The sequence below is a fragment of the Amia ocellicauda genome, chromosome 11 (genome assembly GCF_036373705.1).
Source record: "Amia ocellicauda isolate fAmiCal2 chromosome 11, fAmiCal2.hap1, whole genome shotgun sequence".
Classification (NCBI taxonomy): Eukaryota; Metazoa; Chordata; class Actinopteri; order Amiiformes; family Amiidae; genus Amia; species Amia ocellicauda.
Window position 1 is genome coordinate 30,197,089 of NC_089860.1, and position 16,454 is coordinate 30,213,542.

General features: G+C 40.9%; 1 protein-coding gene across 1 annotated transcript in view; it reads left to right on the forward strand.

Annotated features, from left to right (window-relative positions):
- fndc5a (fibronectin type III domain containing 5a) overlaps nt 1-16,454 on the forward strand; it is a 43,960-nt gene that overhangs the window by 19,051 nt on the left and 8,455 nt on the right. The window contains exons 2-3 of the mRNA XM_066717381.1: nt 12,514-12,629; nt 16,107-16,305. Of these exons, the coding sequence (XP_066573478.1) occupies nt 12,514-12,629; nt 16,107-16,305 (315 nt within the window). The remainder of the gene's footprint in view (nt 1-12,513; nt 12,630-16,106; nt 16,306-16,454) is intronic.

Here is a 16,454-nt window from a genome sequence, read left to right on the forward strand (position 1 = left end):
AAATGCGTTTTTCTGGATTTTTTTGTTGTTATTCTGTCTCTCGCTGTTAAAATACACCTACCATTACAATTATAGACTGATCATTTCTTTGTCAGTGGGCAAATTTACAAAATCAGCAGGGGATCAAATACTTTTTCCCCTCACTGTATATCGTATACAAGCAGTTATGCTAAGGAACAGCCACACATTCTCCAGAAGCACTCAGCAGCACTAAGCTGATAGTTGTGCAGAACTGGATGTTCACTGAACCACATGCTTGCTACCGGTGACGTCAACCTCTCTGGACTGAGGCACCAGCATGCCAATGAGGGAGAGGAATATGAGTTTCTCTTGCCATTTTTCTGCACCTAATTGTAGACACTTTTTTTTGGCAAAATTCTATCAAGAGAGCACGTTGGTGCACGGAGGATGAAATATGATTTGGGAATACGAGCTTAATCTTCGATGGAAGTAGTGTATGTGGAGCAGGATTTGCATTGGATAAACCAACCTTTGAAAGTTGCAGGGTTTATTTCCCAGCTCAGGAAGGGACAGGTTCTCGAAGTATGAATATCTGACTGTGAGCATATAAGTGTGCGATACCATTTATATTGAGAGTGAGAAAGAGGATCAGTGTTATTCTCTTCTCCCTGCAATAATCACCCCATTGTTACTTTTCATCTATTTTGGCTTCAGATGCCGCCTGGCAGGGTGGATTAAATACTAGGTAAAGGAGGAACCCACAATGATTAAGATCAACTGAACAATTATAGATTACAGGAATCTAGCATTGCAGGTTTGTGCATGCTGTGGCACGCGTTGCACAGCAGAATGGGAAGCCAGAGTAATGCAATATTGATTTTCATATTGGTGTTTTCTGACATTTAATTAAAGAGAAAATCTGATTCCAAGCATGCCATTGGCTGCCTCCCAGCTGGCGGGGGAATTACTTTCCAAGAGTAAATATCTTATTCAGTAACCAGCCCCACATCCCTAAAACATGTATTAAGATACACATTTGTAGCAGGCAAAGAAAGGGATGAGCCAAAGTCTGTTGTCAATGAGAAAGACTGAACTGCACAAAGCGTGGATCTGAAAAGCAGTGATGTTCAATGGGTGTTGTGGACCAGTCTTACACACATTAATGCTGGCTCCTGTGTTTACTTCCAGTCTGCAGTGCTGACTTTTAGCACCGACAGATTGTGTTTTCAGCTTATCAACAGTACCCCCTTTTTGAAGGTGTTAAAAACACATTTTGTGGGGCTAAATAATGGGCTAAATCTACAAAATATGGTCCTGCAGGGCCACAAACTGACTGTTTATAGCTCTATTTAATACATCTCCTGCTAGCCTTCTGAGGGATGGCAATTGTGAGCTGTTTAAGTAGTTAAGAACAAAGAGAGCAACAAAAGCCAGGAGCAACAGCAGCCATATAGTACTGGACTCTAAGCTCCTAGGTGAACTAAAACACACAGACATAATTACCCCATGTCAAAGCAGTAGTATTAACGTCCAATGTCTCATAATATGTCAAAGGTTTGGTGCTGCAAAGCCAAAATGCCAAATTGAGATGCAAGTACAGAGATGCATCATTCAATCTTGGTGAACGGGTTTAATGAGTCTCTCACATGCAGTATGCAGAAATAAACTTAGGTTTTTGTTGTTATCATTGTTACTGGTCACATACCCAAAGGCCATAAGCCGATCTGTAACACTGTACATGTTGATTGCGATCTTATTTTATTATTCTAGTTTTGTACTTTTCCCGGAAAGTTTTCGTATTTTCTTGCTCTGCTTGTGCTTTACAGGAACTTCACGGGCTGTGAGATTATTACCCTACATCTACCCAACTTGTAAACAAGAATTCACAGTTACCCCAGTGAGTCCTTAGGGGGCTGTTCTGAACTTCAAGGGAAAGTAGATTTTGTGAGAGTCAGCCACTAACACCTAGCGTTAGAAAAAGAAAAGATACACTAGGCAAAATCTTTCCCAGTACAGTATAACACATTGGGAAGAACTGTCATGCATTATTAACCAGGCCACAGCCGCCATTGTGCCCCCCACACATCTAACACTCAAACATTAATTATTAATCAGCTCTTTTGTTGCAGAATGGGAATGGATTAGTGCTTATTGTTAAAACAGCATCTTGGGAATTGGCTATGTTCTTTTAAAAGCTGTGGTTGTGAACAGTACAATACTGAACAGTACAAGTAAGTCCCATGCCCGTCTCCCCAAAAAAGAAAAATATAATTAATGAGACTTCAAAATGAGTAGAAGAAAATTAGCTGGGGAGGTTTGTTTTATTTAGAGAAATTGACAAATTCACGCTGTGGGGAAGGGGACGGGGACCTACCATTTCCATTAAGTTCTTGAGAGGTCTGGTGGATTGAAAACAAGAAGCAAGTGAGAATAAAAGTGGACATCACTGCAGAGCTGCAAACATTTTCCAGGTACGACTAAAAGCACAGTGACATAGAACAAGATTAAAATAGTGTGCAGTGTATCAAGGCAGGGTACACTGTCCTGAACTCTAACAGTTGAGTAATACCCATAACAACATGCTTTGCATGCTTTTTTTTTTCATTAGACTGAACAATTCCAGTAAAAGTCCCTCAGAGTCAATGATGCCAATGTAAAATTAGAGCAGCACCAGTCTTGTAATCTTAATACAGTGGGTGTGCGACAATTAGGTGGGGGCAGTACAGGGCATTGTCACCTTCACGATTTGAGGACTTGCACTGCGCTGAATGGAGTACCACACTGGAGACTGGGGTAAGGGCAGCCGTGTGGAGTAGCGATCAGGGCTATGGATTCCTGAGGGGGTGGGCGGTCGTGGGTTAAATCCCAGGTGGGGGACACTGCTGTCTTACCCCTTAGGGGTTGTAACTAGGTTGCTCTAGTAAAAACCCAACTGTATAAATTAATAATTATATGTTAAAAAAGAATCTGATATATTGCAAAAGATGGAGGTGTTTCTGATTTCTCCAACAGCGGTTCCCAAACTTTCTGGGTGGCGCCCCCACAAAAACATTTGGGTCACAGCTCGCCCCCCATACAAGAACGTGACCAGTGGCTTCCTCACAGAGAAATTCTGCATGGAAGTACTTTGATAAAGTGCATGAAAACACTTTTAAGTGTATAATATCTACAGCTGGTATGTTAACCCACCTAAAAGGCCAAAAAACTTCTGTGAAACTAGCAATGACAGAAAAGGAAAGAGGGACGCAACAAAAAAATTAATATTATTAAGCTACATACACAACCAGATAGATATAAACTCTTGTGAGTTGCGACAGTACAGTTTGTTTTTAATGTGTGTAAGTGTAGAAAAAGTCGTTTCACAGAGATAGGTTGATGCAAAATAAATCACTTTATCCAATGTGATTTCAGCGGGACGGCAATAAACAGATTTACCTGTTCAGCTCTTGGGGAACCACAGCTCTAGGACAAAAACAATGAATGTACCAGAAAGCTATATAAATCATAGTTCTTGGTCCAGTCAAAACTGTGTGTGTATGACTCTTCATACACTACTTGCTTTCACATTAAACCTCACTTCATGCCTGTCTTAAACAACAGAGCATTAGACCTTGGATGCAAGAAAAATAAGTCATAATTAAAGATTGATAAAACTTTAATTTATATTGCTGTCTCTAAATCCACAGGGATAAATTCAAAACATTACTGGAATACTTAACAGAGTTCAAATCAAAGATACTGCCATACTATTAAAAGTATAAAATATGCATGACTTACTCCAACATAAATTAATTGTATTGTACCACAGTTTTGGTTAATGTGAAGAAGTAATATTGTCAGTAAGAGATTCATTAACATTCTCTTGTTGATGTATCTAAATCACCATCATCATATTAATCAAAATAATAATGCAAACTAAAATAAGTTGCCTATTGTTTCGTTTTTAGAATAGCAGTCTGCAGAAAGTGCTGAGCTTCAACTTGATTAAAATGAAACTGTTGCTGATAAATAGTCCAAAAAAGGGGGATTCAAAGCATTCCTATGTGTCAGTCACCATGCAGAGGAAAACCCAGACTGCACTGATGAGCAAATATATGCTTTCCCCAGAGACAGGATTTATTTTTGTACACAGATTAGGAGGATTATTTCTTGGAACAGCCCTAGTGTTTCTTACATTTATAAATCAACCATACTGTCAGATAACTCAATGACAATGGTCAAATCTTTTAAAATGATAAATATCTCAAAGTCATCAATCCCAAATCTTAATATCAGTAAATTAATCATGGGTACAGCTTGGGAATTCAGCAACAACCTTTCACATTCAAAATCCAGAGGGAAAGAACCCTTCTTTTATTTTATTTTCAAGGGTATTCTGGCAAGAGGAGGCTGGAGATGATAACATTATGAAATTATTCCCAGCAGAAACAAAGCAATCCAGGAGTCCAATTACGAAGGGGAGAAATCAACACCTTCAGTGCCGTTTACATTCAGTTTGCACCAGATCAGGTCAGTTTGAAATGGGCATTCATACACAAGTTGAAATGATAAGGTCCAAGGTAAAGGGTTCAAGCTGGGGTCTCCAATGGGTTTGCACCTAGGCTGTAGCAAGACCTGGGTAGCTTGTACCATGAAAGGCCAGACACAGTCAAAGCAGAGCCTCAGCAACCACAATGTAAAAAGTCAGAAAAGGAAGCCATTTTGCATTGGCCCCCATTTGCCCCTCAGTTAATTCAGCATTCCAACCTGTTGAGTCATCCTACAGCCCCCATATCATATGGCATGCACCTTAAAGGCAAGACTGCATCTAACGCCTCTGCCAGATGAATCTGATTATCTGTGCCTGGAGCCCTGCTTTCTCTCTCTCGCTATCATTCCGGGCTCCCCAGCAATGCTATTAAGCAGCTGTGAAAGAGCGATCACTGAGGTGCTCCTTGGCAAAGCATGCACAGGAAGCATGATTAGTATACCCTGTGTGGCTCCTCAGGTCGACACTTGAGCTCGCTGTGGCAGAAGGCTTCCTCCTTCCCCCCCATGCTTGTACACAGTCGGGGGGCCCCGCTTCACCAATTCTAGACCGCGCACTGAGAAGCGTCTCACACCGGGGCACTGTCATTAGGGATTGTATCGCCAATCTTCAAATTAAAACTGTAACAGCCTAGCAGCATCAGCAGCATCATCATTGTGATTATGATTATTTCTTTCTTGGCAGGCGCCCTTATCCAGGCAACTTACTGCACACAAGCACACTTTATTCTGCAGGCGGGAAAACGTCACACTTTTGTGGGAATGGTCATTCACCATTTAACAAATCAAATCATTGAATTAACATGTTTGATCCTTTCCAAAATGACTCACTTTTGCAGATAGTTCTCCCTGCTCACTGCTCACTGAAACCATGGTCTATATTTCTGGTTAAATGTTTGCTCCTTGTCAGCCCATCACAGTTCCTAATCAGTTTATAATGCATTTGTGTGGCAAAATGTGATTTGCCCCTTGGGTCAGAGACAGGAACCCTTGTCATAAGTGAGGTGATTATTATCCAGCTTCTATATGACTGGCATATATAACCTGAGCACCTTTTGGTTTTTTGCTCTTTTAAAGATAGTAAGATCATGTAAAGGAAACATAGTAGGAGTATTACACCATATTGCTGTTTTCTCATCTCCAGCAATGTTGGAACCATAGTTACCATAATTCATAATACAGTGAATATGTACCTTCCTTCAGTTAAAATTAAAACATTAGTTACAATACAGTACAAATATGTGCAATAACATATATAATAAAATATATACTTTAATAAGTTATTTATAGAAACTTTCTCCCTTGCTTAAGGTGACAGCTAAATGGATTTCTCAGTTTCACATCTGATAATCCTAATGTGATGTGCGAGACATACAGTATACATGTTTCAGCCTAAAACAAATGAGCTAATCTTCTTTAAACCACTCCAGAGATGAGGATTGCCCTACTCCTTATAACAGCCTGCATCATCAGTAGACAGGACATAGTAAATGGTGTCAACAGATTATCAACCCAAACAAAGGGGATCTTGTGGTTTTTCCGATAACAGTGACATATTAATCAATGCAAAGAAAGACTAGAAGGATCTTCAGCAAAAAAAGGGGACAATAAAACCAAAAACAAATCGGATATTTTCAATGACTTTTTTCATTACTTCAAGGCATCTGAAATTGCAGTGTGGAAAATTACAAACCTGCATTGAATCTTAAAGAGCTGCTGTGTTAAAGTGTACACAACAGTTCTATATATATTTATATATCGATTAATGTAAAGCTTACAAACCTTTTATTCAAATGTCTATCCTTAGAGTGACTATTGGTAATGCAAAGCCTACATTATTATGTTTACTTTTTGAAAAAACAGAGAAACTTGGAAATAGACCACTTTTATATTTTATACATTTGGCTGATCTTAGTTTTGAAGTAAAAGCTGCAATTCACAAGATAAATGGGGCCATTTTTTCATACTGCCACAGCAAAAGGCCTACTGCAATTTGCTGTCTTTTCTAAAAGGTAAAAATGTTTTATTGTAACACAAACACAAAAAACGATATATTTTCCTGTAAAAATTCTGAACGATTTAGATTCTGACTTTAACATAGTAAATTGAAATGAGAGGCCTAGACCAACCCTAAATCTAACTCTATTCTGAACCAAAACCCTACTTTTCAATTCAGTGCATAATTAAGGTAAATTACCAGGCTTAAACTGTGTCTCTCATTGCAAACTCAACATAAACCGAGCCAACCCTTAAAGCCGGTGCAAACCTCAACACGAACCGTGACCCTGTTCTTACCCTCCTTCACCGTCCTTTTTGGAGATCAGTTGAGGCACACTGTCAGCCCTGGCACATATCACCAGCCTGTTCATTTCCCTCACTTCTTATTATCCCCCAATGTGAAACGTCCGGAGCAGCATAATAACAGACAGAAATGCACAAAAGCGTGCTGATAATAGGTCTAAGGCACTCCCTGGTCTCTCATTAGCAGAACTGTGATTTGTCATTAAGAAAGACGATTTCCCCTCTGCTTAATTTTATCTCACCAGGTCCACACTCCACTGGATGCATTGGGATCACTAGGCCATTCTATTATGCCATTGCCTACTTAGACAGGCAAGCCGAATGAGTCTGAAGCACATCTATCTAAATGTTTGCTGCCGAGCACTGCAGCCTGTCTTGGTGCGTTCCTCAGCCCCGGACCGTGGGACAGCATGCGCAGTTATGGATGAGGTGACACACAGGATAATCATTTAGAGAGAGAAGGAACGAGGTAAACCGCGCAAGGTAAAAAACAAGATTTGTCACCACATGATTATTATTTCAGTTATTTATCGGGTGGTTTGTTCCTTCAGTAATTGGGTACTTTGGAGTTATGGAGTTATGTCTCAATGTCCAAATAAATTATTGAAGAGGATCAATAATTGAAATCATGTATTCATATTTCACTCCTTCTTGCTGCTTGCCAGCTCAGGTCGTTTTTGTTCGTTATACTCAGTACCAGCACTGAGAGTTGGGAGAGTTAATATAATTGAGGCAGTATGTTCGAAAGGATTAGAGACATTAGGACCAGGAAGGCAGACAGAAATCAGGCTGGTAATTTTTCTACAGAACATCTTCCCAAGGCTGTTGCTGGGTCCGGCGTCCCGGCAGCACTCGCAGTTCATACGTTATGATTTGCTGCTTCTCCAAAGCAATCAAAACCCAATTGTTTTCTTCAATGGAGCATCCATGCACATAATGCGAAATGCCTTTTATGCAGTATGCAAATGCAGACCCTCATTAGATACTTTCGTTAAGGTTACCTGAGGATGCTGTTGGAGATGAGCAAGGTGCTAAGAAAATGATGCACATACCCACACACTCACACAGACATGGACATGGACATACCCGCTTGCACACAAGAAACTTTATGGAAGAGGTATTGAAATAATGAATCCCAGAGAAGCAAGAATAAATTGTCTTGTTGACAGGTTTGTTTGCGCAAGGAGGTTACAGCCTCAGAAAAATGAAAACTGTTCATTTGTTTTGCTTAGCTATACACAGTCCCCAGAGGTGCGTCCTTTTAACAACATTAATATGTGATAATGAGCTAAAGACCTAAGTGGTGCTCTGTCACAACATGGCGTTCTTGGGAATTGAAAACAAAAACAGATCAGCAAACAAGTGCATGAACAGGTATTTGGAGTGAAATCACTGCTGCAATTAGAAGACAATTTTTACTTTCTTCTGTCCAATGGGTTGCTTTCCCCTGTAATTGTCATGTTTTCCTATCCCAATCTTTTGATGTTCTTGGCCATGGGCTCCAATTAGTGCCCAGACCTTCACACTTGATATGAACCCCTGGGCTTGGACAGCTCTCAAAGCGAGGCTGTTGGAGTCCATATTGGGGGTCGATGTGATTGATTCGCGTGTTCATTGTTTTTAATTTTAATATTCTAATTTCATCTTAGTCTCTCAGACTGCTAGGCATCAATGCTCCTGAAGCAATGCAAAGATGGCCTCTCAGAGTGGTATTCAAATTCAGTGGTGACAAAAGAAACACAGATCCAAGCTATGAGTGGCAGTAAAACAAGTAATACAATTGCAGTGATACAGACTTTACTCACAAGAATCGTGGGGGATATGTATCCTATCCACTGTACTTCAATAAATGTCACATTTCAACTTTAAGAAGTAAAATATTCTACCAGATAATTCTCCCCATCCACTTTTCCCCTTATTGCAATCCAGATTTATCCCCATCTCTCCCAACTGTTAATATCGTCCATAAAAATAACAGCAGAGTCTCATGTCGCCAGGATTGAATTCCTTCTGCTGTTGGTGGTGACATTGATGAAACACTGGTGCTTAACTCCTCTCCTCCATCACATCAACAGAAGACTTCAATGGAATTACAGACTTATCATCTGCAGCCAGGTGAACATTATTCCATGGGAATCATCTGTGTATTTTGGATACATGTCTGAAATCATTCAGTTGATCTCTCAGCTGTCTATTCCCCTTATAAAACACCAGGCTTGTTTTCCAAATATATCTTCCCTTTTTAATTTCCACCTCATTAGGTTTCTGGTTTTTTTAATATGTCTTCAAATAAGTAGATGAGCTATTAGTCTGATTTCCTTTTTTTACTTTTTTAACAGAAAGGAAATTGATAATTCCATATATTTCATAAGTCTGCCAAATATTCTGCTTTAACCTACATTCAGACCACTCATCAATAATGCATAAGTGTTTTATTAAGTTCACTAGGGCATGCTGTCTTTATCTTTCACTGTGATACGGTTGTATTCAGAGAGCTATGAAAACCTTTTCTCTCTCTTTTTTTTCTTTTAAATCCATACAGCACAGAAATGGGAAAACAGCAAGTCTGAAGTGCAGAAGAAAGGATTATTACTTGCTAAATGCTGCAAAAACCTCTCTTCTCTGACTCAGTGCCTACTCCTGAGGCACAAGTTTGCAATAATAATGATAATAATGGCAATAATAATAATAATAAAACAGCAGTCACAGTTCACAGTTTGGAAAGGGCTAACACTGAGGGATCAAATGGAAGAAAGAACTGTCCACTTGCAGAATACAAAAAGAAATCACAGGGTGGAAAATATAATAAGACAGGTTCCTATAACCAAAATAAAAAAATGTTTACGGTCTCTCTAAGGAATATATAATTGAGGTCTAGAAGTTTACAGAGCCTTTTCACTTATTCCAAGCTGAAACCCCAGTGCCATTTCAAGATAGGTCTCACGCAGTGCAAAGAGCAGCTGTCTCTTTCTATATGCTCATACAAGAGCAAGTAACCGACACCTTCGAGGTAGCTTTCTCTAAAGGTAGTGGCAGTTTCTCACAATAACCACCTGTGCGATTCATAGTGAATTTAATTCCTTTTCCAAGCACTCTTGTATGCAGTTTGTCCAGCACACAGTTGCCGAGGGCGCTCCACTACCCTCAGACCACCAACTCGTGCTTAGAAAAGAAATGAAAACAGAAACAACAAATTGGTTGCAGTGGAAACACAAAGCAATAGAGCTGCGATGATGAGCCACAGAGAGACATCAAGAAACAATACATGTACACCGATCACTGGGATGCAAGAATCTGATGCACAATCTTCTAATGTTCTGCTCATATATATATATATATATATATATATATATATATATATATATATATATATATATATATATATATATGCTTGCTTTGTATTCAAAACAAAACTGAACCCATCTGCAAAGGAGATGAAGGAGGGTACAGAAATGGCCCTCATAAATTTAGAGCCATCAGTAGCAACAGCTCCAAGTAAAGCTTTGTACTGACTATTTTGGAGAGGAGAAAATGCGCTGGCTTAAGGGACATTTCAGCTCTTAATATTCGCCTTTCGCCCGGCTGGTTTCGCAGAATACACTTTTGGAACCTGTTAACTCCAGCTCAGGGATATTCTAATCACTATTTCCACTGCATCCTTCTACAATGACTAACTGTGAAGGGCTTTTCCGTGGTGTTCATCCTGAAAAGAAATACTTGTGAAATACAGATTGAATAACTGACATATGGGTCATTATAAATTAAGTAAACCATATAACAAAAATGTATTGTGACCAAACTACATATTTCCAATAATGGAAACAGTCTTTTCTTCCCCCCCATTGACAGATGTTCAATATGAGCTCTGTGGGTAACGCTGCCAACTAGTTGTGCATCCGTAATATGCAGTTTGATCACAACAAAGTATTGAAATCAGTAATATTATTTTGTAATAACCCTAGATATACTGTATAATAAAGAAAAAGTAACAATGTTCTCTCTTCTAAAAACCTGCAGTGTCAATAGCTGGTGCTCCAAAACATACATACATACACCGATCAGCCATAACATTATGACCACTGACAGGTGAAGTGAATAACACTGATAATCTCGTTATCATGGCACCTGTCAGTGGGTGGGATATATTTGGCAGCAAGTGAACATTTTGTCCTCAAAGTTTATGTGTTAGAAGCAGGAAAAATGGGCAAGCGTAAGGATCTGAGCAACTTTGACAAGGGCCAAAGTGTGATGGCTAGACAACTGGGTCAGAGCATCTCCAAAACTGCAGCTCTTGTGGGGTGTTCCCGGTCTGCAGTGGTCAGTACCTATCAAAAGTGGTCCAAGGAAGGAGAAGCGGTGAACCGGTGACAGGGTCATGGGCTCATTGATGCACATGGAGAGCGAAGGCTGGCCCGTGTGGTCCAATCCAACAGACGAGCTACTGTAGCTCAAATTGCTGAAAAAGTTAATGTTGGTTCTGATAGAAAGGTGTCAGAACACACAGTGCATCGCAGTTTGTTGCATTTGGGCTGCGTAGCCACAGACCAGTCAGGGTGCCCATGCTGACCCCTGTCCACTGCCGAAAGCGCCTACAATGGGCACGTGAGCATCAGAACTGGACCACGGAGCAATGGAAGAAGCTGGCCTGGTCTGATGAATCCCGAGTTCAAGGTGTTGACTTGGCCTTCAAATTCCCCAGATCTCAATCCAATCGAGCATCTGTGGGATGTGCTGGACAAACAAGTCCGATCCATGGAGGCCCCACCTCGCAACTTACAGGACGTAAAGGATCTGCTGCTAACGTCTTGGTGCCAGATACCACAGCACACCTTCAGAGGTCTAGTGGAGTCCATGCCTCGACGGGTCAGGGCTGTTTTGGCGGCAAAAGGGGGACCTACACAATATTAGGCAGGTGGTCATAATGTTATGGCTGATCGGTGTATATATTTAAACAATAATCTTTACAATCTCTTTATTAAAGGGGTTTATTTCAAGAGGAGGCCCAAGTCTGAGCACATCCTGCTGCATAGCTCACACAGCAAAGCCACTCTTTCTTTAATTAATAGCCTCTAGGAAAAATAAAACTTCCACAGCGAGTCTGGGTTAAGTACAGGTAGTCCTTAAAGAACTGTAACTCACAAAAGTAGCTTTCAACTGCCTGCAGCAATACTAAGTGCTGATGGTATATTTGATTCATGCTCAATTTTACCAGCCCTTTTTCTGCATAAAACCTATCTGCCCCCAGTCAGTGTTTTTTTATTTATTTATTTATTTATTTATTTATTTATTTATTTATTTATTTAAATAAAAAACAGTGGCAAAGGTTTGTTGGTTGAAGTGGTAATTGTATTTGTATTCACATGACACAGACCCTAATTTTGAAGTGCAGTTTGTTGGATTGTAATAGTACTGTTGGATGACCCAGGTGTCGGAGAACTTAAACAAAAGGTCCTTGTGATCTGATCTTCCGGCAATGTGTTGTGATTTACTGAAACATATCTACTTCCTTGGTTCTGCAATGAAAGCTAGAAGTTTTCAACTGTGGAAGTGTTAGCCTTTTCATACTTGAGCAATGACAAAACCAAAATAAATCAAACCAACAGCAGAAGATTTGAGTTTCTGGGATGTTGACATTATTAAAAGACTTGAATTGAGTTGAATCTTTAAAATAAAATAAAAAGTAAACAGTGCAGCGATCTCATCATTTCCTCTTTCCTTCTTTAGACAGTCTGATGGCCCCTGTCAATGTCACCATCAAATCTCTGAAAGCCAATTCCGCGGTGGTGACATGGGACATCCCGGAGGGAGACATTGTCATCGGCTTTGCCATCTCACAGCAGGTAAGATCGTCCCCTTGCTCCTGGGCTGCTCCCTAAACATCGTGCTGCTCTCCTGCTGTTTCCAATTAGCCTCTGATAGGGATGCAGAAATCGACAGGAAAGCCACTCAAGGGCTTAAAAGAAACTGTCATCTCATACGTCTTTTCTGGAGACACCGTTCTGTTCATTTATTTTTTATTTTTTATTGTTTCTCGATGTGCTGGCGACTCCCCCTGGAATAGCGTTTGTCCTGACGACAGGCAGTAGAGCGGTTTTCAGGAAATTACTTCTTGTAGAAACACTCGCACACCTTTGTTTTGTTAATGTGTTTTTTTCTTCCGTTGTTTGTTTTTGTTCAGTATATACAGTGAGGGAAAAAAGTATTTGATCCCCTACTGATTTTGTACGTTTCTGACAAAGAAATGATCAGTCTATAATTTTTATGGTAGATGTATTTTAACAGTGAGAGACAGAATAACAGCAAAAAAAATCCAGAAAAACGCATTTGAAAAAAGTTATAAAATGATTTGCATGTTAATGAGGGAAATAAGTAGTGCTCCTAATCTCAGCTCGTTACCTGTATAAAAGACACCTGTCCACAGAAGCAATCAATCAATCAGATTCCAAACTCTCCACCATGGCCAAGACCAAAGAGCTGTCCAAGGATGTCAGGGACAAGATTGTAGACCTACACAAGGCTGGAATGGGCTACAAGACCATCGCCAAGCAGCTTCGTGAGAAGGTGACAACAGTTGGTGTGATTATTCGCAAATGGAAGAAACACAAACTAACTGTCAGTCTCCCTCGGTCTGGGGCTCCATGTAAGATCTCACCTCGTGGAGTTTCAATGATCATGAGAACGGTGAGGAATCAGCCCAGAACTACACAGGAGGATCTTGTTAATGATCTCAAGGCAGCTGGGACCATAGTCACCAAGAAAACAATTGGTAACACACTACGCCGTGAAGGACTGAAATCCTGCAGCGCCCGCAAGGTCCCCCTGCTCAAGAAAGGACATGTAGAGGCCCGTCTGAAGTTTGCCAACATCTGAATGATTCAGAGGAGAACTGGGTGAAAGTGTTGTTGTCAGATGAGACCAAAATCGAGCTCTTTGGCATCAACTCAACTTGCCGTGTTTGGAGGAGGAGGAATGACCCCAAGAACACCATCCCCACCGTCAAACATGGAGGTGGAAACATTATGCTTTGGGGGTGTTTTTCTGCTAAGGGGACAGGACAACTGCACCACATCAAAGGGACGATGGACGGGGCCATGTACCATCAAATCTTGGGTGAGAACCTCCTTCCCTCAGCCAGGGCATTGAAAATGGGTCGTGGATGGGTATTACAGAATGACAATGACCCAAAACACACAGCCAAGGCAACAAAGGAGTGGCTCAAGAAGAAGCACATTAAGGTCCTGGAGTGGCCTAGCCAGTCTCCAGACCTTAATCCCATAGAAAATCTGTGGAGGGAGCTGAAGGTTCGAGTTGCCAAACGTCAGCCTCGAAACCTTAATGACTTGGAGAGGATCTGCAAAGAGGAGTGGGACAAAATCCCTCCTGAGATGTGTGCAAACCTGGTGGCCAACTACAAGAAACCTCTGACCTCTGTGATTGCCAACAAGGGTTTTGCCACCAAGTACTAAGTCGAAGGGGTCAAATACTTATTTCCCTCATTAACATGCAAATCAATGTATAACTTTTTTGAAATGTGTTTTTCTGGATTTTTTTGTTGTTATTCTGTCTCTCACTGTTAAAATACACCTACCAATAAAATTATAGACTAATCATTTCTTTGTCAGTGGGCAAACGTACAAAATCAGCAGGGGATCAAATACTTTTTTCCCTCACTGTATATTGGAGAAGGGTTGCCCTGATGTCCATTTGTATGAAGTTCACTACATCTGCAAACCACTGGTGCAACTCTGAAATAGCGTGTCTGACACACGCTGTGAGGGACTGCTTTACAGAAGTGGATATATGCCAACATGTTCTTCTACCGGGCATGTAGACATGCATCAGAATGAGAGAGAGGGCAGTTAGTTTCTCTTCCACTTAAAAAGAAAAACAAAATCTATGCATTGAATTATGTGTTACAGAGCTCCCCCCAGACTATAAAACTCAGGATATCTTATCTCCAGGGAAAAGAGCACTTACTTGACACTTGCACACACCACAGGTTCCTTGTGTCCCAGAGTTTACCTCAATATGCCACTTAATCCTAGATAGCCACAGCTGTGGAAGTGCTGATCTCTGCCTATTTCCATTTTTTAGCATAAAGTAAACAATGCAGAGTAACATGCTTAACCACTGATGTAACATAAACCATGTCACAGACATTTAGTTTTTTTGCAAGTTGTAGAGTCAATGCATGAATGTAATCATGACATTCTAGACCACCTTATGAACAACCCCATAGAAGAAAAAAAGAAGAAGAATGAATTAAGGCAACTGAAACACAGTTAATCCAGCACACTGTTGATAGATAAGCGGACAAGAAACACTCAGGGCCTGATTTAATTAGAATAATACCAGAGTAGTTGATTCATCTATAACAAACCGCTGAGGAGACAGCCAGGCACTGGTAAGACTCATCTAAAGTTTTTCTAAACAACATCATATAGAAGAAGATTACTCTCTTTGGTTGCTGGGTAACTACATGATGTCAGTGACGTACCCCGAATTTTATCACAGACTCCTTCTTTGTCTTCTGTTCTCTATACGGCCTTAGATGAAAATGTGTAACTAAGAATCACACAGACAGACACCGTACTGAACCTGGCCTCTCAATAGCAATATACACAGCTGCCAATTGCACATGATTTACACAGTCCTGCTGCAACACTAACACAGAGAATCATATTTGGCATCTAGACGGGGCACTGTCCCGCATCACCGTTAAGCACCTTCACTTGTGCCCCACTGTGTAGGAACCGCCAGGCACACAGGCTGCAGCCGCAGATACACAACGTCAGAGAGTGGAGAGGAGGGGCAGTGGGTGTACATCTCTATACTTTGTCAGGTTCAGAGAGTCAGGAGATCAGAAAAGAACACACACAGAGCCTATCTTAATTAAATCAAAATTAGATCAAATTGTGCATGAAGGGAGATAGATCACTACACCCGATATGCATGCAGTAATGATAACAATAAAAGACGAACAGTGAAGAGCATTTTGCAGTATTCATTTAGTCATGTCAGAACAGGAAAGTTGAAAATTCAGATTTTACAAAAAAAATGTTATTCGACATCAGAAATTCTTAAAAATAGTAATAAACGCTCACGTAACTAGGAGAGCTCATGTGAGAGATGGCCTTGTTTTTGTGTGTCAGAACTGTGCTAATGCACTTAGGGGACCCAGCCTTTCAGAACAGGCTGCAGGGAAGTATGGTTGTTTTGTACTGCCTCTCCCACACAAACTGAACCTTCACAAAGCCCTCCCTCCGCGCAATACAAAACGCCAGTGCTGACATCACCGTTCCCATTGTGCCTTGCAGAAAAAGGACGTGCGAATGCTGAGGTTCATCCAGGAGGTGAACACCACCACTCGCTCCTGTGCGCTGTGGGACCTGGAGGAGGACACAGAGTACATCGTCCACGTCCAGTCCATCAGCATGAGCGGACCCAGCCCCCCGAGCGACCCCGTCCAGTTCAGAACACCCAAGGAAGCTGAGAAGCTGGCCTCCAAGAGCAAAGGTACCAGAGATCATCCATTTTCTCACAGGTGTAGAAGGGTAAGCAATGCAGAATCTGGTATCATTCAGACCCGAGAAGGTGAATGCAGAGTAGGTGGATTCCAAAAGTAGTAGGTGCAGTTGGATGAGGTGAGGTGAATTTTAAGAGGG